This window comes from Pteronotus mesoamericanus, unplaced genomic scaffold, assembly GCF_021234165.1.
Source record: "Pteronotus mesoamericanus isolate MK-2021 breed Mesoamerican mustached bat unplaced genomic scaffold, CSHL_Meso_final contig_56, whole genome shotgun sequence".
Classification (NCBI taxonomy): domain Eukaryota; kingdom Metazoa; phylum Chordata; class Mammalia; order Chiroptera; family Mormoopidae; genus Pteronotus; species Pteronotus mesoamericanus.
The window spans coordinates 143,019-165,895 of record NW_026555201.1 but is presented as its reverse complement, the minus strand read 5'-3'; the positions used below and the strand labels follow the sequence as shown (position 1 = coordinate 165,895).

Here is a 22,877-nt window from a genome sequence, read left to right as displayed (position 1 = left end):
TCGCCGGGCACGCTGGGAAGGGTCGGGCTTCAGCGGGAAGGCGGAGTCGGTAGGGAGTTTAAGAAGCGTGGTCTCTGCCGGAAAATCCGAATCCAGCAAGAGACTTGAGCTGTAAACTTTAATGGAGGGGGGCGGGCTGAGCTACTTTAATGAGAGAAGGGGCAGAGCTACTGCGGGAAATGGGTTTGGTGGTGGAGGGGCGGGGTGGAGCCGAGGCGGTTGAGGGGTGACTACCCTAAGGGCGGGGAGGCTGGGCGCGCCCTTCCCTGGATACCTGGAGCGGCTGGTGGGACCGGCCCTGCCGGCGCAGTCGTCCTCCCATACTGGGAAGACCGGGAGGTACAGAACGGGTGCTTAAGAATACCCAGGGGTAGGGATGGGCCGGCGGACTGCGATTATCCATTTACAGGTTCCCAGTCTAGAGGACGGACTCTCCACTGAAGATGGCACTATTGTTCCAACAAGAGTCTTTGATGGCACCCAAACGAAGTGTTCACGGAGACTGCTAGTAAGTTCTGAAACATATGGGAGTTTCAGTATTTCACCTCTTGAGGGAGCACATCTGTAAGACTTTCTCTAACTTCCCCAAACTTTTTATTCTCAGTTGGTTGCCATGTGGAGATTCCTAATAAAACCTTTAAATGAAAAGGACTGTGCGCTTATGCTTCTCTTAAGGGGATACACAGAAAAGTAGGACTGGAGAAAGCTGCATGGGACAGATTAGGACTGTCAGAAAACAGACAGCAGGGAGAAAACGATAACTGTGCTCTGCCAAGGAGTAAAAGTGTGGTCTACATTACTAAAGGTTTTCATTTGCCAGAAAGCTGAAAAACTGTCATTTTTATTCAGACACGTATAAAAACAAAACACAACACTTCAGTGAGATAACCCGTTTCCTATCCAATGGGACAGAGACCTGAAGAGGGTCCTTTCTATTCCAACCAGAAGCTTCCCATTATTTGGTGATTAAAGTTCCTGAAAGTGGCTCTTTTAGGGTCCCTTGTGACTGTCCCTTGGGTAAGAAGTGGAGATCATTTACAACACATGTAGGATATGGTTTACACAAAGATGTCTGGTTAATTTTTCCTTCTGACCACCCCCTTCCTGAGAGGAGTGTCTGGGTGTAGGAGACTGGTTGTTGGGATTAGACTTAATTCAGTGCAAACACAAGTGCCCTTGTAAGGGCTCTGACTTGTTTGAATCCTGGACCTGTCCATCTCTTTAAAGCTCAGTTCCTTGTTTGTAAAATGGGACAAGACTTAGGTCACAGAATTGGCTAAGGCTTGAGACGATGTAGGTAGTTTAGCACAATGCCTGGTGTAAAAGTAAATGCTCAATAGTCATTAGTATCTACTCCTAACCTCTTCATTCCACAAGATTTTAAGTTTCCTGTTCTTTCCAGGGGGTTACAATGATAGCCCAAATTTTATTTTCCCCTGCCAGGTTTTGCCCCCTTTCTCTCTCTGCCTCAGATGTCTCATGGGAAATAAAGGCACACTTCAAAGCATATTCTCATCAGGTTAGAGTCTTAAAAGGGACATGATATGGAAGTAATCCTATGGATATAGGACATGATATGGGAGTAATCCTTCATATCTCCAGGGCATTCCTCTGAGGAAGCAGAGGAGTGGGCTTGGAAAAGCACACAAAATAGGAGAAACCTTCTTCTTTCCAGGAATTGGGAAAGAGAAGAAAGTGCACAGCTGGCTACATATCAAAAGAACTTTGTGTCAGAGTGTTTTAAAGCCTCCAAAGGTTGACTGGAATTGTCTAGGACTGAGGGGGAAATGGCACTGAGACCTTTGAGGGAGAGGGACTAGGAAGAAGAGGGGTACCCTCTAGAGGCACTAGCTGCCATCAAATACTCCCTGAGCACCTCAGGGAGCAGGGGTTATGTTCTCTGGGCATTAGCCTTGGGGAATAGCCTGCTATGCCAGTAATCTGGATTATCAAAGGCAGAGTCAGTGGCTTCTAAACTACGTAGTGTTTTGAGACGGGCATAGTGAACATGGGGAGCATGGTGTCCAGGTCCCTGGAAAGCTTTCATCTCTTCATACCCTTGCTCAGCTGCTGGGCAGGCCCCCATGGCTGCATAATCCCCCCCAGGACCTCCTCCAACACGTCGCCTATTCATATATTCATAGTCCTCATCTGGAGTTGTCCCAGCAGTAGGCGTGATGGGCACAGGGTGGAGCGGGCAACTCTGTGTGCTGCCCAGGGAAGCACTGAGGTCTGATCCCACATCCATGTACTCATAACCCAGCTCCTCGAGGGAACTTGGCCTAGGAGGACGAGGTGGACTGTGCCTTCGCCTCCGGTTCATGTATTCATACTCCTCTTCCTCTTCTTCGTCTTCTTCGGTACCCAGGACAGAATTGAGACCCACAGAAGAAAGAGTGCCTTCCCGCGAGGATGGAGTACCTGGGGGATGAGAGGAGAGGTTGGCTATGTGGAGACCTTTGTAGTAATAGGCAATAGAGAGTGGGAAGAGTCAGGCACCTTTGAGGTGTGCATCTGGCATGACATAACCGTTGACATCCTCTTCCTCTAACCCTGGTGAGGAGAGTGGGGTGACAGGAGTAAGCAGGCTGTGGCGCTGGGAATGGTAGGCACTGTCTCCACGTGGCCGTGGGCTCCGGCTCCGGCTCCGGCACGTTGACACCTCCTGGAGCTCGGCCTCAGAGCCTGTCACATGGCCCTCTGATGACTCTGATATTAAGCGTCCCCGTGGCACTGGGTGCAGAGAGGCTGGACGGGGGCAACGCTCACTACCCCCACAAACTGCAGACTCCTAGGGAAATAATAAATAATACATGGAGTTTGACATTGACATAAAGGTGAAGAAAGGAGCCTGGGTTGTTCAATGCCTTCTCTTTTGTAGGACACCAATTAAACAGAAGATTTTCTAAAATTCCCACACTACCCCTATCAATCTTAAAACATTCTGCTACTCAGCATATCAGCAGCCTCTTAAAGAGACAGACCTTACCTGGCAAGCTTCACCAAGATTACTCTGGTTCATAGGCATATATCCAGATGATGGACTTATAAGGCTCTGGCTCTAAGATGAAAAAAGGAAGAGGTTTAGACAAAGGGAGTCCTCATCATGGGTCCTGAGAAGTTAATCTGGGTACCTGCGGGGTTCACAAGGGCACAGGTGTGCAGCGTGCTCCGGGTGCGGAAAGTCTTGGGTACCTGGAAAACGCCTTACCCCTCGTGGCCGATTAAGTGTTCCAACTGGCAGGCTGAGGGCAGAACCTAGTGTTGTCTCCAGGTTATCCTCCTCTGCCTCCAAGTCTAGGTCTAGGTCTAGTTCTGGCTCCAGCTCTACTTCCTCCAGTTCCTTGTTTGTCAGAGCAGGGGGATCTGCTCCAGGGGGAATTCCAGGTCCACTCTCTCTCTACAGGGAAAGGCGATTGTCAAGGTAATTCCTGCTTTCAGCCAAGCGTCCTTTGCTCTAAACCTCCTTGACACCTCCTACTCCCCACTCACCTTTATGACCAGATACCGTGGTGGGTCTCGGGCCATCCTGGTGAACTCATTGGCTAGTTCTTTAAAGGTCGGGCGAATGTTCTCATCAATCATCCAACCTGGGGGTAAAATGTAGGAAGTAGAGGCATTAAGAGGAGAGACTAGGGAGGGAAGTCAGTTAGCAAGCGGCTGGCATCACAGGTAACTCACACTTGACCATGACCATGTAGACATCAATGGTGCAGATCTGGGGCTGTGCCAACCGTTCCCCCTTCTCCAGCAGGTCTGGTACTTCAGCCAATCGCAGCCCTGCATAGGGCTCTGCCCCAAAGGTCATCAGCTCCCAAACTGTCACACCTGGTACAGGAAGACATGACTAGTTTATGGCAAAATAGTAGAAATGGGCATGAACATGAAGGGAAAGCAGAACTTAATCTGACACAAGGATTTGAAGGATCTGCAGATTCTAAGAAGGGTTCTCAAGAGGCAACTACGGAATTTGGGCCCGCAGTGGTATGGAGAGCATTCCGCTGGACTGACCGTAGCTCCAGACGTCACTCTGGTGTGTGTATTTCCCAAAGTGGATACTCTCGAGGGCCATCCACTTAATTGGAGTCTGAGGGATGAAAGGCAAAGATGTCACCAGTTATTCCACATATTTTCTTAGCAATTCTCACCCCCAAGTTTCCTACACTTTTCTTTTTTTGCTGTCTGAACTTTTATTTCTGGCATCTTCAGGTTCTTCTCCTTGAACTTACCATGCTGCATCTGCTTGCCTCTGAAAGAGACCACTGACTGCTCCCTACCTCCATGCTCACTCCAGCCCCCCCTCCTTACTAGCCCTTTGTGTCACATACCTTGGCCTCACTGTGTAGCAGCTGTTTATCATCAGGGGGCAGCAGGTCAGCCACTCCAAAATCTGCCACCTGAACCTGACTGGGTGACTTGAGCAGCACATTTCGGGCAGCTAGGTTCCTATGCACCATACCATGCTCCTCGAGATAGTACATACCCTATAGGAGAAGTATGTAGTATTCTCAAGGTTGAAGGAATTGCCCTTGAGATCCAGAATCACCCCAAACCCTAAAAGGCACCACTTAGAAGCCCGAACCTCCCTGTCCCCTCCCTGCCAGCCCCCAGCCAGGCAGTTCCATCATAGAACTGTTCCAGTCTCCTCTCACCTTGGCGATTTGTACTCCCCAGTTGAGCAGCAGCTGTGGCCCCAGAGCCCCTCGGTGTTGTCTCACATGATCCAGCAGGGAACCCAGAGGCAAGTATTGAGTGACAAGCTGCAGGGATGACCCTGGGCACAGTCCTAGCAGCCGTACAATGTGAGCATGGTCTAGGCTCCCAATGGCCAGCATATGCTAAGAGATATAAGAGGGGTTGTCCAAGGAACAAACATGTCAACACATACCCAGGACAGCCCCACCCCCAGCATTCCAGTACATCAATGTGGCACATACTCTCTGGTAACAAAGGACCATGCTTCTGCACAATCGCATGTAACACTGACTTCTTTCCTAATGGCATACAGAAAACCCTTCCTTCGCTTACATCCGTCACAGCTTGAAAACTTTGCCGTCCACTCTTGTCCTCAATGACTTTAATGCAGACTGGGATCTTTATTGATTCACCCTCAGGAATCCACACTCCCTGGAAAGTTTTAAGCAGGAGTCAGCCTAATGTCATTCTCCCCACGCTAGTCCTTCCTCCCTCCCTAAAACCTTCACTTTCTGTGGGTCACTCACTTTGTGCACAGTTCCAAAGACGCCTGAGCCAAGTACTTTAAGCTTCCTCAGCTCTGTCTCCTTGAAGATTCTGGCCAAGACTTTGTTAGCCTTCTCACTGGGATCCAGAGGCTCTATGCTCTGAGGAACAGATGGGAAGGGGGGACTCAGGAAAGCTCACTCCATGATCCGCTCTAACCCCTCCCTCCTATGAGGTTGCCAAGAGCAGCAGAGCCCAAAAAGGTGGGAGCAGGAAGGGAAATTGTCTTTAGTCTTAGAAAGCATTGTGGGCATATTGGAGAGTAACAGACCCCAAGGACTGAGGAAGTTGTGATCATGAGACTAGGACTCCAGAGGGTTGGGTTTCCCTTTGATGGGGGCAAGGAAAGAAAGTTGGTAATACTATCTACCACCTGGAGTACTATACAGTCCTCTATGCTTTTCAAAACACGTTCACATATGTATATCATCCCCTTTCACCCTTATAGCCATCCTACAAGGATGAATTTTACTATTTCCTCTGCATACATTCTTAAACTGAGGCACAGAAGGAATGTCACATGGCATATTAACAGCAAAATCAGGAAAATGCATGGCTCCCATTTCGCTGGACAGAGCTCTTTCTAGTGGATCATACGAACTCTTTTTGAAAAAAGCAATCAAATCTCTGGGGGAAGGAAGAAGTTCTTAAAGTGTGATAGCATAGGGTACCTTTCTAGAGTAAGCTAGGCACTCACCTCACCCCGTTCCAAGTAGCGCCTCATAGCCCTCTTATTCTGAATCCGACGCCCACGCCAATAGAGAATAGTGCTGCCTACGATCACGAAAATCACTACCAATCCTACTACCACTGCTGAAGCCATTGCCAGATGGGTTTTGCTGTAGGATAGAGAAACCTGGCATTACTCTGGGTCCACACCTCCCTTACAAATGTCATCTATACCTGTACTTAAAAGGTATGGTGCAGATCTGGGGCAAGCAGTTAACATTCATATATACTTTAACTTTGAGCACTAAACGGGTTAACCTAAATCTGAACCTACTGAGGCTACTGCAAGTTAATTTTAGAAGGGAAAGGCCAGAAGTCTGGATTCTTGTGTCCCCAAGTCCAGCTTCCTAACTCTCCAAGCCCATCGTACCTGATCAGCGCCCGTGTTTGGCCTAAACAGTCTTGCAGGTCTGGTCCCTTACACCTGGAGAAGAAAGTCACCTCCTTAAGTGGGAGCTGGAGAATCCCATGGGAGGCTCAATTCCAATGGCTACAACATTGTTTCAGAGCCTATCATAGCATCCCATTTTGAAGCCCAATCATATTCCAAGATATGATCTCCCTCTCTAGCTTGCCCGCCCTCCGAGTCCCTCTACTGAACAAAAGCCTAAATTGAGGTTATTCCGGGTTCCCAAAATTGTAGTGTTATTTTGTGTTATTGAGTATCCCTTTCTCCAATCCTTCATTAGACAGCTGGGAGTGATTCTTAAACAACAGTTCCTTCCTTTCTGCTCCCTTCACCCTCTTCTCTCCTCCTAGTTCTGCGCTCCTCCCTCTCCCTCGGCCCCTCTTCTTAACATCCCATCACTGACCCCTGAGTGCAGTTCTCATGGCAGGGCCGACACTCATTCTGAGCATCTGCGAATTTGTAGATGGGGCCTTTGGCACCCAGGACTCCATAAGGGCAGCTGCTCACACAGTGGGGCCCATCTCGAAAATGGGCACACTGGGCACAAGCATCAGAGCCCTGGGTGGAAGAGAAAAGGTCAGGGGAAATGGGATCCCAAGGTCAATCCCATAGCTCTAGGAAGGGCAAACCCAGACATTCAGGATCCTCCACCCATAAACTCTGGCATTATCTGGCCTTCCTGTGGTTTGGCCATGTGTCCCCCCCCCCCCCGCCCCCCCCAGAGATCCTGGTGCAGCTACCGTACCGAGCCGTTGCATGTAACAGTGCCCTCCATGGGTTGGCATTCCGGGTGGCAGGAAAAGCATTCAGCTTCATGTGCAAACTCACGAGGCTCCCTGCAGTGAGTCAAGGGGAGTAAAAATGGGGGACGGTCACTTCCAAGTCCCGAGCTTTATGCCCTGATCTTCAACCACAGGTCTCTTCCTTCATTCCCACCAAAGCACAGGAGAAAGTTGTCTAAAGGCTTTCAGGTGCTGCCCTGGCTGGTGTGCCTCAGTGGACTGAGTGCCAGCATGCGAACCAAGATTGCTGGTCTGATTCCCACGCAGGGCACACGTCTGGGCTGTGGGCCATGTCCCCAGTTGGGAATATGCAAGAGGCAACAGATCCCTGTATCTCTCCCCATTGCCGTTTCTCTCCCTCTCTTTTCCCCTCCCTTCTCCTCTCAATAAACAAAATCTATGCAGGTGCCACCTGAACAGCTCCACCCGAGGACACTATCCCTCCTCCCCTTCTTGACTTTATCTCTCTTCAATATACCCGTTTAGAAAGTTGCAGTGGGTCACGCAGACACCTCCTCGGCTGTAGTTTCGACAGGATAGGCACTGACTAGGACCTGGGCCCCAGCATCCCCCGGAGGAGCACAGTGGGTCACACACTTTGCCCTCTGCCACTAGAAAGGTAGAAAGAAAGGGGTGAGTCAGGAGTCTGAGGTTTTCTGATAAGCCCCCTCTCTCCTGAACACTTTCTCGTTAGTGCTTCCAGCCTAACATCCTTCTCTCCCTGGCACCATCCCCCATCCCTACTCCTACTTCCAGGGCAAAATAGTCCTTACACCCCTGTCCCTGACTCCCACTTCCCACCATTCAGTGGACCCGTTCCCTCACCACAGTCTTTGCGGGGCCGATTATGCTTGATGTCTAGTCTCTCTTCTGAAGGCCCTCGAAGCAGCCTGGTCCAGTTAAGAGAATGGTGGTAGCACAGCTGCTGATTGGCACTTATATAGATACGCCCAGCACTAATTTCTTTCAAGGATCGGAAGCCTAGAGATGTTATATTCAAGTTCTTCATGATCAACAATGAGAAGCCCCGGCTGAGAACAAAGAGACAGGATGAGAGGGAGAAATGACAAAAGAAAAATTTACCACGCAGTGGACTCATTTTCCTTCAGCAATTTGCTCTGGGCTGGTCAGACACACTGGAAGGGACTCCTCCCACTTTTGCCTTTGCCCCGTCACACTCTCAGACCCTTTGGGCCTGCTGTGTGAAAAAATGCCTTCCTTTTATCTCACTCAAGGATGCCTGAACAGGGTTCATTACTGGGAGATGCGATCACCTCCACATCCCTTACTCACTTGTAGAGGCTTCTGCCCCCAATAGTTGTCAGGTTGGAAAAGACACTGAAGTTGTGCATGTGGGGAGGCCAGGACTGAATGTTCAGATAACCTGCGGGGTTGGAGAGAGGTATATGAGTGGGGAGACTTTTCCCCTTCCTTTTTCCCAGATTCTCTGTGTTCCTTCCCTGATGCTTAAGATTTGATTTTCTCAAGAGGTTATACTGCAATTTGTGCCAGTGGTTGATGTATTCTTCTCAGGAATGGCAGTTTCTCCTCACACTCACCGGTGATTTCCCGAACTGTCCGGAACACATTGAGTTTCTCAGAATCCAGGGCAGGGATCTTGTGCCAGGGGTCTCTGAAGAAAATGGTAAAAACCAGTCAATAAGATAGAGGCATAATGCAGTAATGAGTGCCTGGCCCCAAATACCATGCACCATTAAAAGTAAACAGAGCTCCTTAGAGAAATGGCTGGGGTAAGAGAAATACAACATGAGCCTATAGCATCTTGTCGAAAGAAGTAGCAAGTGCTCAAAGAATGAAGGGTCCAAACCCAAAGAACACAGGAGCCAGCTTGAGGGGGACCCTAGACCAGATCAAGGACACCTGAACACGAAAATAATGATTGTAAAAGACTAAAAATCATTGAAGAAAACAAATATCCACACAGATGAGATAGGTAAGTAGACAGATCAATAAACAGGAAGGGAAGACTCTTCCTAACACTAGAATGCCAACTAATAAATGCAGAAGGAATAATGACATTAGAAAATAATAATTTGGCAACTCTCGTTATAAAAATTAATTCACCCTAGCTGATGTGGCTCAGTGGAGTGAGTGGCAGCCTGCGAATCAACAGGTTGCCAGTTCGATCGCCAGTAAGGGCATATGCCTGGGTTGTGGGCCAGGTCCCTGGTAGGGGACTCATGAGAGCCAACCACACATTGATGTTTCTTTCCCTCTCTTTCTTCCTCCCTTCCCCTCTCCCTAAAAAATAAATAAATAAAATATTTTTTAAAAATTAATTCAGGCAAAGTCTCCCCACAAGATACTCATTGCCCTGGCCAGTGTGGCTTAGTTGGTTAGAGCATCATCTTAGACTCAAAAGGTCGAGGGTTCAATTTCCAGTCAGAAGCACACACCCAGCTTGCCTGCATACAAGAAGGCACTCATCCACTCCCCCTCCTCCTTCCCCCTCCACTCCCTTCTCGTTTCTAAAAGTAATGGAAAAATGTCCTCAGGTGAAGATAAAAAAGAAAATTAAAAGACTCATTAATTAATCGTGAAGAGAAGTATAGTAACATTACAGTAGAAAAATCTGGCAGACACCATCTTAACCAAGTGATCAGAGATATATCATCACCAGTGATAGGCCAAATCAACATCATATGATTCATTCATATGATGCACTGAGAATACATTTGTAGTATTCCTCTAAAAATGCATAACTTGAGTCCTGACAGCTGTGGCTCAGTTGGTTGGGCATCACTGAGCAGAGCGAGAGATTGCCAGTTCCAGTCAGGGTCAGGGCACGTGCCTGGGTTGCAGGTTTGGTCCCCAGTCGGGGCGCATATGGGAGGCAACCAATCAATGTTTCTCCTCCCATCAATGTTTCCCTCCCTCCCTCCCTAGAAATGAATAAATAAAATCTTTTAAAAAATACATAACTTGAACAGGACTGTAAAGTACCACATAGGGAATACAGTCAAAAACAACTATGTATGGCGCCATGTGGATACTGGAAATATTGGGGGAAACACTTTGTAAAGTTTGTGATTGTTTAACCACTATGCTGTACACCTAAAACCAATACAAAATAATACTGAAAGTAAACTGTAATTTTAAAATAAAAATTTAAAAAAATGCATAACATGACTAAGTATGAGGAAACATCACACAAATCCAAACCAGACAACATTCTACCAGTTACCTGACCTGCACTCAACAATGTCAACGTCATGAGCTGTTATAAATCAAAGGAGACTGAAGAGATCTAACAACTGAATATAATGTATAATCCAAGACATTCGTAAAACAGTAGTGAAATCTGAGAAAGATCTGTAGATTAGATAACATTTTGTATCAATGCTAATTTCCTGAGTCCAATAATTATTCTGTAGCTATGTATAAGAAACTGTTCTTGTTTTTAAGAAAACAATGAAATATAACAGGGGTTAATTAAGGGAGCACCATGCCTGGAAGTTTACTCTTAAGTGGTTCAAAGAAAAAAGAGCATGTATTGTGCGCACGCGCGTAAAGAGAAATAATAAAACATATGATGTAATGTTACCATTTGGGGTAGGGAGTCTGAATAGCGTGTAGGAAATCTTTACAACATTTCTGCAATTTCAGCATAGATCTAATATTCTGTCAAAAGAAAATAAGGGTCCTGGCTAGCTCAGCTGGTTGGAACGTCATCCTGATACGTCAAGGATGCAGGTTTGATCCTTGGTCAGGCACATATAAGAATCAACCAATGAGCCCTGGCTGTTGTGGCTCAGTGGATTGAGCGCTGGTCTGTGAACCAAAAGGTCACAGGTTTGATTCCCAGTCAGGGCGCATGCCTGGGTTGTGGGCCAGGTCCCTGGTAGGGGGCACATGGGATGCAACCACACACTGATGTTTCCCTCCCTTCCTCTCTCTAAAAATGAATATTTAAAAAAAATAAATAATAAAATATTTAAAGAAAAAAAAACCAATTAATGCATAAATAAGTGGAACAACAAATCAATATTTCTCTCCCTTTCTCTAAGATCAATCGAAATAAACAAATAAACAAATAAATAAATAAATAAGGAAACAGGTGGCTCTGAAGTTACACACATGCACTTTAAGAGCTATTCTATGGATTAGAAAGTCCTTTTGCTTTTTGCAGTTCCACTCTAAGGAACAGAACTAAGGGAAATACTAGCAGATTTTTATCTAAATTTAAGGAAGAACTATTAGAAAACTCTAGAAAGGACACAATGTTTCTGTCGCTTGCCACTCAGCCTGATGGTATCAGATTGCTTAGGGATATGTCTGAGGGGACCCAAGCCTTAGGTGGGAGGTTGAGTTAAGCACTGGCAAGTCCTTTGTGATTTCTAACATTTTATGATTTAGATTCCTAATCAGCTTCACATATGAAGGGTTGAGCCAATGCAAAGAACTGTGAAGGGACGCATGGGGTAGGGGACCAGGGAGGGGAAAGCAGAAATCTCTAACCCATTGAGGCCAGTGATGAGAAAGTCCAGGTTGCCCAGTATCTTGGTGCAGTTCACAAATCCGTCAATGTTGCTAGAGTCCACAGTCTGGAATCGGCTCCCAGAGCCCGTTCCCTCACAGGCTGCAAACAAAAAGAGGCTCCGTTGAGGTTGGGGTAGAGGGTTGAGTAGTCTCAAGACAAAGGATGTCTCTTCACCAACTCCTTACTATCTCCTACTTACCTTTGGGGCACAGCCCCCCACAAGGTTCACATATCTTGAGTCCATTTTTATCTACTTCCATCTTGTCAGGAGGACAGGCCCTGACACAAGACGTTTGATCCACCACAAAGTTATCTAGGAAAAAGGAGGTTATCCTTAGAGATGAGAGAGGAACAGTGCCAACTACCACCTGAACCTTGCTCCCTCTCTCCTGCTCTGCACTAGATTTGTCCCAATCTACCACCTGAGGTTCCCTAAGTGTCGTCCTATGGATTAGGAAGTCTCTTTGCTCTTAGCTGTTCCAAGGAACAGAAGTAGCAGCAACTGCTAGAAGTCACAGGGAAATTTATGAGGGGTCAGGACATAGCGGTCATTCACTGGGGGTGGTTGATGATCACAAGCACTTGCCCTCTCAGGCCACTACTTACCACCGAACTCGATCCCTTTTGCCTTCTAAAATTTTGTCTAAATCCTGGTTCCATTATCACTGTTTCTTCCTTTCAGATACTTACGGGGACAGCTGGCTACACAAACTCCTCCGTACTGATACTTGGTGTGAGGATTGGGTTCCAGCTGGAAAGTTAGCTTGTTGTAGACAAGAGGCTGTGGACACTGGCGTACACAGGCTCCACTGTCATTAAAGAGCCGGCAGGCCTAGAAACAGAGGAGACTCATAAACCCGTGTTGCATTACGTACCCCTACTTCCTCCCCAAAGTCCACATCCCCACTTCAGAACCCAGGCAGACAGTGCTACCACTACGTACAAAGCAGTCGGTGTCCTGAGGGCCTGAGCAGCCCCCTGCACACTCATCGTGGCAGCACTGGTTGGGATTGGGCCCGAAGCAGTGGCCATTACACTGAGGGGCACAGATGGTCTTGGTCACTACGGAAGGGAAGAAAACACAGCTGTCAGGGTCCCTAGGACTACATTCTGAGGCCACTGCTCACGCTCCTGCTTTCCAGGCTCACCCCTGCCCCCAATGGCGACGCAGCCTGGGGTGGGCAGAGATATGGACGTGTATGAATTTGACGTTTTTAGAGGGAAGTAAACCCACATGTCTGGCAGTCTTCTGGTCCGGGACCCCAGCATCTCCCGTTGCAGACCTCATGACAGGGGGGACCTAGTTGGGAAGGAAAACAACATAAGAAGCCATCAAGAATAAGAAAGGCTTGCTTGAATCAACAGGGTGTGATGTCAGCACTTAGGCACCAGAGTCCCAGGGAGCAGAGAGCGAAGGCAGTGCCCCTCCTTGCCCTTGTGGAGCAGGGCAGGGCTCTAGTGAACCTGTCAACAAGGGGTGGAGCCACGCCTACACACCACCCACAGGGCAGCTAAAGGGGAGGGTCTGGAGGAAATGCCAAGCTCAGCCCCAGGCCCAACCCCTAGCATTTGGTTCCTCCTTGGCAAGCTGAACCCAGTAGGATTATACGCATGTGAGTGGATAGGCAGCAGCAGATTGCAGTCAGGGGTAGGTAAGTTCTAAGGAAACGGGAGGTTGTTGTGGTAGAAAGCAATAGGGATGTGGAGTCCAAATATCTGGCTTCCCCACTTCGTACGCAGAGTCATTGGCCCACTTTCTCGACATACTGCTTCTGCGGTTTGGATTCCAGGGGACTGACCTGTTCCCTCCTGGCAGGCTCCTTGGGTCTAGGGCCTGCGGTGTTTGTTTGGTGGAGAGGAGGGTTCAGGTTAGGGATAATGAGGACTGGGAAGCAGTCACCCTGGCTTGGCGGGAGCGGGGGAGCAGTCTTGATCGTGGCTACTCACAGATCCTGCCATTGTCCTTCACCACTATCTCGGCGTCTCGGTCCCTCACGATGTCCCTCCAGTCGATTGTGTCCATGTGACAAAGTTTATCATTCTTCTCAATATAAACGCCCCCTGACAGAATTTCTGAGGTAGAGAAGTGACAGAGTTAAGGGGTACAGACGGCTTCCTTTCCCCTAACCTCCCCACCAGTCCAAAAGCCCCCCTGTCCATCTGTCTGCAAGAAATTCAGGGCGCAGACGGATATGTCTAATTAAATTCAAAATGCAAAATAAATAAATAAATATATTCAAAATGCAGAGAAGGCTTGCCTTGTAAGATAGAGGAGGAGCCAGGCCGAAAGTAACTCCTGCCTCCTCAGACACCTGTCCAGATCCGGTTTAGCCAGTGGGGGAGGGGAGGAAAAAAGAGGGAAGATTCCTGACTCAACACCTCCCCTTCCCCTGCCCTACCTGTGTTTTTTCCAACTAACTGGGACAGGGAGACGTAAAAAGTGGCCAGGTGGTATTTAACCCCTGTATTCCTCCAGCTTATGGGAAATTGGGAGGAGGGAGGAGTCTAATCCTGGGGAAGGTGGCATATCAAGGTACACTGTACTTTGAAGTTAGAGGAATGTGGTTAAGAGATCCAGCTCAAATCCAGCCCCACCAGGACATAAGGACCCCTATGGGGCAAAGGCTGCCAGTTCCCTACTAGGGCCCTCTATTGTTTAGGGACTCGTGGACCTTCAGCGGTCAAAGTGGTGGGCACCTTGAAAGGGGTACTTAAGAGTGAGCTGTCTTGGCTCATCTTCAAAGAGACACCTGCCAGCAGATTGGCTGAGGGGCAAGACCAGAAAGAAACATCTGGAACTGACCGGTGAGCTGAGTAAAGCGGAGCTGGCGCAGAGCATGGCTGGAGTTGGTGTTGTAGTTCAGCATGACAAAGATGGCAAACTTCCCATCGTAGACCTGGGTCCCTCGCACCACTCGGAGGTTGGGCAGTGGCAGCGTAGAGAACTCATTCATGGCCACGAGGACATAGCCGGTCACTTCTCGAATCGACTGTGATGGAGCAGAGGGAGTCAGTGAGAGATGAGAGAGGGCAAAAAGTCTGAATCCCCTGCTTCTTCCATAAGCATTAAGGAATCCCTAACTCCTCTAAGTCCTATTTGGGAGTAGGGAGTAGCTCCTGTCACACTGCCCTGTCCCTGCTGCCAGTGAAAACAAGCAGCAGAAATGATCGAGGAATTGTCGTCTCCTACCCTTTCCTTCTTAGAGTTCCTCATACCAGGAAGGTCCTTGCTTAGTCCCTTACCCATTTCCCCAGGTACCTCTCTGTCCTCATGTGTCTCTCTACATTAGTCCCAGGTGCAGAACTCCGCACTGCCCCTGACCCCTTCTCATGGCCAGCCTGTGTATCCTGGGTGACAGACATCAGACCACAGGTCCCAGACTCCAGTCACCATCCCCATAAATATACAAATCTGGATCTTAGGGACTTTTGAGTCTTTGGGAGGCTGAACTCTAGCAGAGGGTAAACCTGAGGAAGGGACAGAGGCATCAGTGGGGAAGATAAGGGGCAACAGGTTGAAGGAGGTCGAGCACTCTAACCTGCAGGAAGGACAGGTCAGCATTGTGTCCTGTGAGCACAATCTCGAGGTTCCCCATCACCACCTCACACTTCTGGTAGAGCTTGCACAGTGTATGGTATTGGTTGTCGGCATCGCCAGTCACACTCAGACCATTCAGAGTCCCAGGACACACTATTCAAAGCAGAGGTAAGAGTGGCAGAGTGCTGGACACAGCTTTCAGCCCCATCCCCAGCCTCCTGGGTTGCCCTTTGCCAGTGATACGCAACAGGATCAGGAAGCAGCAGCTTCCAACCCTCCCCCCTCCTCCAGAGACAAGAAGGCCTATGTTGATCTGAGAGCCCAAGCTTTCTTTTCTCAGAATCCCCTCACCATCCCCCTGAACAGGAAGGTGAAAAGGTTTCCTTTTTCCACCAGACCTCCTCTGTGCCTCTTTTGGATCCTAGGGGGTTAACTAAGGAGGATGGAGGGTTTTTTCCCTCTCCCTAGAAAGAAGTTAGAAAAGGACACAACTTGGTTACCCCCCTCTTCCCCTCCCCCTCCAACCAGGGCACTTCTCTACCCCCCAGCCTGCCTCCCTCTAGGTCCAGGAATAAATATCTCTTTGGGGCTAGCACACAGCCCCTATTGTGTCTACTGAGGGTGGGATGGGGGCAGTGCCTGGGGCCACAGTCCAGCCCACAATGAGGCGATTCTATATAGGAGGAGGGGCTGCCCCACCCTGTCCCCAGACACCCTGTCCTCAGCAGCAACCCCCTCCACCCTCAAGCCTTGGGCTTAGACAAGTGATCTCACTAGACGGGGGAGCTCTGGTGGTGGTGTTGGGGGGTCAATGTGAGCTTTGTCTTTAAAACTGCAAGATAAGGAGCTGGTTGCCTACCCCACACGCTACATCCTAAACTTTGGCTTCCCTTCTCACTCCCTTCCCCTATCCCTACACACTCCAGTCTCCTCAGCATCACAATTTCCAGGCTAGAGTATTTTTCAGCAAACGCAGAAGCCTGGAGGTTAATAGCAGGGGAGTCCCCCCATTGTAAGCCTTCCATCCAGTTTCATTGTCAGAAGATTCATTAAAAAGCCTCCTAATATGGCGATCCTCACTGACATTAGGTCGAGCTTAGACTGGAGGTCCATGAGGCCTATTGGTCTCAGGAGTTCGCTTCACCTTGTAAGTATGGAGGACAAAGGAGCTATAGGAAATCTTGACCCTGAGGCCCTATCCTTCTGTCTTTGCTCTGGCTCAGTGAAAGACTGTGGGGAGGGTGGGGGGAGGAGATACCACCTGTTCCAACCACCCTTCCCTGAGGCTGTGGCAGCTTTATTGGGAGGCAGTAGGAATGGAGGGAGGGAGAGGGACTGGTGAGGCCCCAACCCCTCCTCCTAGAGGCACCCTTACTCTGACCACTTGACCTTTGAGGGCACCCATCCCCTATCACTCCCCTCAAAGGGAAGTGGGTAGACAAAGAGGGACAAACAGACCAGCAGCTCCCAGAGAAGCCTGGGAACTCTAGGGTCCTTGGGCTGAAAAGAAGCCGACTAAGGTTAGTCATTTCTGGAACAGCCCCACCCCAACCCCCTTCCTGGCAGGACACCCCCTCTTCCAAGTCATGGCCCCAACCCTTCTCTCCAGATAAGGGAGGAGCCAAGATTTCTGCACAGGGAAGTGGGGGGGGGGGTGTGTGTACGTGTACACACTCGCGTGACACTCAGACAGGAACTTGTACATAGCTCCCCTGCTGGCCCAGAAATCTATGCTGGTGCTTTCCTTGGGCTTCTTTACTAGGAAGTATTTCAGGTTTCCCCATCCATCCCACCTGCCCATTGTGCAGACTTTGAGTCTGTGCTTGGAAGGCTACAGTGTTAGAGGTCCCAGTTCTCTGCCGCCCAGAGGATAAAGTCCACACTACATAAACAGGGAGCAAAGGGCCTGGGCGGGAAGGGAGTATAAACACCTCTGAGGAGGAATCTGGAGCTTGGGGGAGGGGACAAGGGGAGGGGAATTATAAAAATCCCTTTACTACTCTGGGACCAGTGGCACAGGGAGGGGCAATGTCATGGGCCTTCTTTGGTAGAGAGCACTGGGGGGGTCACACCAAGAATCTCCAACCCCTTTCTCAATCAGAGGCCTCCTCTCCAACATCCCCCCGCCCCATCACAGCCAGGACAAAGGGGCTATAGAAGGACTGAGACAGGGCCGGATGCCCAGAGGCTGCAGGATCCAGATAAAGGGTAAAAAGACCCAACCATGCCTGCCTCCTGGCTCCCTCAGGGAAGGTGGCCAGGATCTGAGACTCCTGGGTTCCTGGTTGAAGATCCCAAGGGTCTGAAGAGGACAGTGACACTCGGTCACTCCTACTCTAGTCCCCAGGCCCCCCGCCCTCCACCGGCTGGGAGTGTTCACATCTCAAGATCCCAGGGTCTAAATTTAGGCCCAGCAACTGTGGGAGAAGCACAGGTGTTTCTCCCACTCCCACTCTGGGGAAGGGGCCCTGGATGTGCTAAACCCCAAGCTGAGATCTGGGGGGAGGGGAGATCAACAGGATTCCTCCAATGCCAGCAACACCAGCACCCCTCAGGTGTCCGTCGTCCCAGGGATACCCCAAAAGGGTGAGCTCAGATGGCATGGGAGTGGGAGGAGGAACAGAAGGGCAATCTGACTCCTCTAGAGCCCTAGAGACAGAGACAATAAACAGTGTAGGGGTGAGAAGCAGAGCCTAGGAGGGACTGCCCCAGACTTGAGGCTCAGAAGGTGGGAGAGATGCCGTGTAAGCCCTCAGGTTGGCCAGAGAAAAGACAAACAGTGATAAATACAGGCCGGAAGTGCTTGACCCTAGAGCTCCTGGCTCAGGGCCTTGTACCTAGTAGATGCTCAATGAATTTTCATTGACTTGATCTGGGTCTTGACAAAGGAAAGCTGGTGAAGATGGGGACCAGCCAGCTTTATAATTTTGAGAGAAAGAGGATGGTCATCCTCCGCACGGCCTCTCCTCTGATGTCACCTGGACTTGGCTCTCTAGTTAATCTCATCCCTCCCCAGGCAGGCTCCCTCAAGGAAGAGGAGGTGCCGCTCATGTTTTCCCAACACTCGCAGAACAACAACCCTCTCCAACCCTTTCATAGCTCCGCCCTGTCAGCAAAACAACAAAATTGGAGGTTGATAAAACACTGGAGTGGGGGGAGCAAACTGGACCCCTCTCACCTTTCTCCAAGACCTCCACCTCTAATCATCTCACATTTACAGAATTGCGGTCCCAGCTCCTCTCCCTGCAGGGCTCCCCCAGAAGTGTGAATTTTTTCAGCATCAGCCCTATCGGGAGGGCGACGCACTGGGGAGGAGGTGGTGAAGCGGGTGGTCCAGGAATGCTGTCCCCGCCGGGTCCATGCGGAGAACCCGAGCCTTACGGTTCCCACCCAGGTGGTCCCAGCGGACCGAGGGTCAGCACCCCAGCCTCGCGCCGCCCAGTCTCCAGTCGCTGCCCCAGGACTCCGCGCACTCGGATCGGGGCCCCAGGTTCTAAGGCAGCCAGTGCTTCCGCGCCACTTACCTGACTGCGAGGTGCCCACCTCGGAGCCCCGGGCCAGGCTGAGAAGGAAGCCCAGCACCTGCAGAGCCCCGTTCGCCCTCATGACTCCAAGCGGAGGGTGAGCGGAGCCCAGCCGAAGGGGCCGGGGAGTGGGGGGCGGGCTCTCGACTAAGACATCGAAACCGAGCCACCTGGGTTGCAGGAGAACTGGTAGCGGCGGCAGAGGAGTTGCAGAGTGCAACCGGAGCCGGAGCCAGAGTCCGGGGCGGGATGGCAGGGGAGGGGTGTGTGTCTGAGGGAGGGAGCGCAGGGAGAGCGCCGGGGGAGGGGGTGAGTCACGGCCGCGCCCCCGCGGGCGCGAGACTGGAGAGAGGACTGCGGGAGCCTACGCCCGCGGCCAGCGCGCCCCACGCCCAGTGCCCCGCTGCTGGGCCAAGCGGGTTGTGGAGGGTCACCCAAGTGTTCCTTCGGGAGATGGGCTAAGGGAAGGTCAAGATTCCAAACGCCCCCAAATGCCTGCTGAGAGGTAAGGTAATGGGGGTGGGGAGAGCGCGCCAAAGCCCGGCCCCTGAAAGTTGGCCTCGCCCATTAACCAAATCACTCAACTCCCCTAGCCGGTTGGGTCACTTGGGGGATTTTTCTCCCTGAATGTGATTGTTTTTTTCTTTGTGTTTTTTGGGGGGCGGGGGTTGCCTCCCGCTCAGGTCACCTCAGTTTCCCCGGAAACCCCTCGAAACCCCATAACTCATCTACCCTGCCGAGGAACCCGAGCCCCAAGGCCGCGTGAAATTGCACTGTCTCCGGCCGCTTCCTCCTCCAGACCCGGCGCCGGCCCGGCCTCTCCCGGGGATTTGGTTGGGGGGCGGGGGTGGTTTCCAGCCTGGGAACAAACCCGAAGCCTGCCTTTCTACTTCCACCCCGGGAGGGGCTCCCGCACCTGTCGCCGTCCCCTCTGCTGCCCCCCACGGCCGCCTGGGAGAACAGCTGCCTCCCCTTCCACACGAGTCTGACCGCGCCGTCGGGGCGGCTGGAGTTCTGCTGCTCTCCTAGGGATTTAGATGAGAACTCGGTCCCCACTACAGACGCTCACACCTTCCCAGGCGCCTTCAAAGCCCGCGCTGGCGCTGGAAAGGTGGAGGATGGGGCACTAGACACTGCGTCTATGGATGGGCCTGGATCCTTGGCACATCGTTGCCGAAGGCGGTCGTTGCCGAAGGCGGTCGTTGCCGAAGGCGGTCTTGTGCCCCCTGAGTGGCTACCCAAACCGCCGCCAGCCCCTGGACGGATCCGCCGGGCGCCCCCTGGTGCCCAAACGGCGGCAGCGAGGCCCACAATTGGTATTCCGCATCTCGCCCGGACAACTAATTATTTTCTCCGGAGTCTCCAAGCCCGAAGACGTCGAGAACAGTTGAGTCTTAATGAGGAAAAATTTCGCCTCTCACTCTGAGCCAAGACTACCGGCTAAAATTCTTTAAAACTTAGGCTGTGTCGATATACACTCTGAACGGCCCGCTCTCTGCTGGAGGCTTACCTTTGCCCTAGGGAGTTGGCCTTTTCCTGACTACTTGCATAACAATCCTAATAATAGTAGCAATGACAGTGAAACATTAACATATACATATATACAAAAACCACTTCATTTGCAAACATTTCCTACAACTTAGAGACTGTTTCACTTAACATAAAAATGATGTGTGCTAGGCAGACATCAGTCTACATTTTATGGAACTGGAAGTGTGACTACATCTCCAAGGTCACTGACCGTTGCAGTGAATCAGGAGGAGGGGCTCCGGGTTTTGCCTAGGATTTCTTATGTCGCATTGAGACTGGAGCTTCATCTGCTCAGAATCAACCTCCTATCATATCAGGTAGCTAATACCATGTTAAGGAGCCTTTCATTATATTATTCACCCACCTCAACCTAGTGTTCAAGGCCCTGATTCTGATGGAGGAAACCGTCTTAGATTCTTTGTTCTAAAACAGTTGTATCTATAAAGATTGTTGCTTGGATTTATTGAGAAAACGCAGGTGGAGCTCTTAGTTAATGTGTTGTGCTGGACCTTTAAAAGCATTCAATGAATGCTAGCTGTATTTATTCCTATCACCAACAACCGCCTCTCTCCACTTCCCCTCCAAAACTACATCCCAAGGTATTTTTGCAGGTATCCATTCTTCAATGTATAGAGAAACATCAAGCTAAGAGCATCAGGGATATAAACACTGGATAAAGCTGACAAGGGGCCATCTCTGTTTGGTGCTACTCTGACTGAATAAATAAAGGAAGGGAGGATTTATTTACAAAAGCTTTCTGCAGTTATCCCTTTATCTTTCCATACTCTTAACGGATGCCTTTGGTTCTTATTTTACTGTGAAAATAAAAGTGACCAGAAGGAAACATCCTATCTTTCTACTACCAGTCTTGCCAATTTTCCTCCATCCTCACTTATCTACTCTGACCTCCATCTTGTTATAATGAATTGTCCTTGCTGCTATTTAAGCCAACCCTCATTCCTCCATTCCTGTCCCTCACCCCACCCCACCCTCCAGTTCTACACCACAGTCTATTTCTTTTTGCCTTTCTCCCATATTATCCCTCTTTCCTATACTGTCAGATTTTCTCTGTACTGGATCATTCCCATTAACATACAAATGTGCTGTAATATCTGCCATTACAAAAAATAGAACAAGCCCTGGCTGGTATGGTTTGGTTGATTGAATCATCCTCCCATACACCAAAAAGGTTGGGGGTTTGATTCCCAGTCAGGGCACCCTTGTAAGCCCTTAATAAAAATGAACTGATTTTGAAATAATAGAATAAAAATACAACAAAACAAATAAATTTTCTCTGACATGTGGCCTTCTAGTCCTTTGTTCCTAACTGCTGCAAGGTGTTCTGTCCTGTGGATTCCTACTCTGATAATTGCCTCTAGCTTCTGGCTACCACAGTGATGTTGCAAGAGCAATAAATACCTTTGTACATATCTCCTTTGGTTCTCTGATAATTTGTGCATGTGAGCTCCACACCATTGGTGGGATTTCTGTATCCCAACATCCTCACCAATACCTGACATTCAAGTTTCTTTTTTGTTTTTTTCAATTTGCCGTGAATTTAAAATATTTCAGTACATTTTTTTCCATGTCTGATTTTTTAAATTATCTGTAACCTTTGGAAACTAATCACATGAAACTACAAAATTAGCAAATATCTTAAAATCTGTATATAAAACATAAAATATATCTAATTTCAAACTCTCATTTATTAGTGTACCACTCAATCTCAATAAAAAAAAAAAAAAAAAGGCAGCTCCAAAGATAGTCTTATACCATTCTTTTGTTTTTGTTTTGTTTTTTTAAAGATTTGACTTATTTATTTTGAGAGGGAGGGGAGGGGAGGGAGAAAAAGAGGGAGAGAAACATCAATCGGTCACCTCTCACAAGCCCCCAACCAGGGACATGGCCAGCCACCCAGGCATGTGCCCTGACTGGGAATCAAACTAGAGACATTTTGATTCACAGGCTGGTGCTCAATCCAGTGAGCCACACAAGTCAGAAGGCTATCATTTGTTTTTAAAGAAAACTGTTCCTTTTAACTTTACACCCACCTCACACCCCAAATTCAAAACATATGCAATGTATTTCTTTAGTTATTAATATGCTTGAGCATATCAATTTTTTCTTTTGTTTTATTTCTTTTATGCATTGCCTATTCATTTTCCTTTGTCAGTTTTCCTAAAGGGATTCCCATATTTTTATATCGATTTGCAGCAATTTGTTATTTCAGATATTAGCCTGTTGTTGGTTTTATTTTTATTTATTTTAGAATTTTTACAAGAGTTCATTTGAGCCAAATTGACAACATTCTGGGGAGCTAGATCTCAGATGTTCTCCTCTATTGGTTTTAGATATTGCAAATATCTCTTGCCAACTTTCATCATTAACTTTGTCAACATGATCTTGTTTATTGAACAGAAATCCTTAATTTTAGTATAATCTAGTCAATTTTATTTATGGTTTGTGAATCCTTTTTTTTTTTTTTTTTTTTTTAATTTTTATAAGAGTTTATTTGAACCAAACTAACAACACATGCAGGGGAATAAGATCTCAAGTGCTCCAGAGAAAAAGTTTTGCCGCTTCTTTGTATTTGAAACAAGGAGGGAATATAAGGAAGATTATC

At 49.0% G+C, this 22,877-nt stretch overlaps 1 protein-coding gene across 2 annotated transcripts; it reads right to left on the bottom strand.

Moving 5' to 3' along the window:
• Nucleotides 1-821: 821 nt before the first annotated feature.
• Nucleotides 822-18,936, bottom strand: ERBB3 (erb-b2 receptor tyrosine kinase 3). Of its 2 annotated transcripts, XM_054579871.1 has the most exons (28): nt 18,725-18,936; nt 15,202-15,353; nt 14,466-14,652; nt 13,610-13,735; nt 12,897-12,962; nt 12,606-12,724; nt 12,353-12,494; nt 11,862-11,975; nt 11,641-11,761; nt 8,721-8,794; nt 8,455-8,545; nt 7,987-8,192; nt 7,640-7,772; nt 7,125-7,215; nt 6,783-6,937; nt 6,341-6,394; nt 5,939-6,080; nt 5,223-5,342; nt 5,029-5,127; nt 4,653-4,838; nt 4,329-4,484; nt 4,012-4,087; nt 3,682-3,828; nt 3,493-3,590; nt 3,212-3,400; nt 2,990-3,061; nt 2,500-2,791; nt 822-2,421 (listed from the first exon to the last, which is right to left on the bottom strand). In XM_054579871.1, exons 1-28 carry the CDS (start codon nt 18,804-18,806, stop codon nt 1,892-1,894), a joined length of 4,020 nt encoding a protein of 1,339 aa, XP_054435846.1. In that variant the 5' UTR covers nt 18,807-18,936; the 3' UTR covers nt 822-1,891. The 2 variants fall into 2 exon arrangements, with proteins under 2 accessions (XP_054435846.1, XP_054435847.1); XM_054579872.1 differs by lacking the exons at nt 14,466-14,652; nt 15,202-15,353; nt 18,725-18,936 and adding an exon at nt 13,921-13,978.
• Between the last annotated feature and the right edge of the window lie 3,941 nt (nt 18,937-22,877).

What these genes read in the sequence shown, in the direction of transcription:
- ERBB3 (XM_054579871.1), bottom strand. Translation starts at nt 18,806, where the DNA reads ATGAGGGCGAACGGGGCTCTGCAGGTGCTGGGCTTCCTTCTCAGCCTG. An exon ending in ACCAGAAGACTGCCAGACAT is followed by an intron (nt 12,725 to 12,896) that starts GTGGGTTTACTT and finishes TCCCTTCCGTAG; the next exon opens with TGACCAAGACCATCTGTGCC. An exon ending in CACGGTATCTGGTCATAAAG is followed by an intron (nt 3,401 to 3,492) that starts GTGAGTGGGGAG and finishes CTTTCCCTGTAG; the next exon opens with AGAGAGAGTGGACCTGGAAT.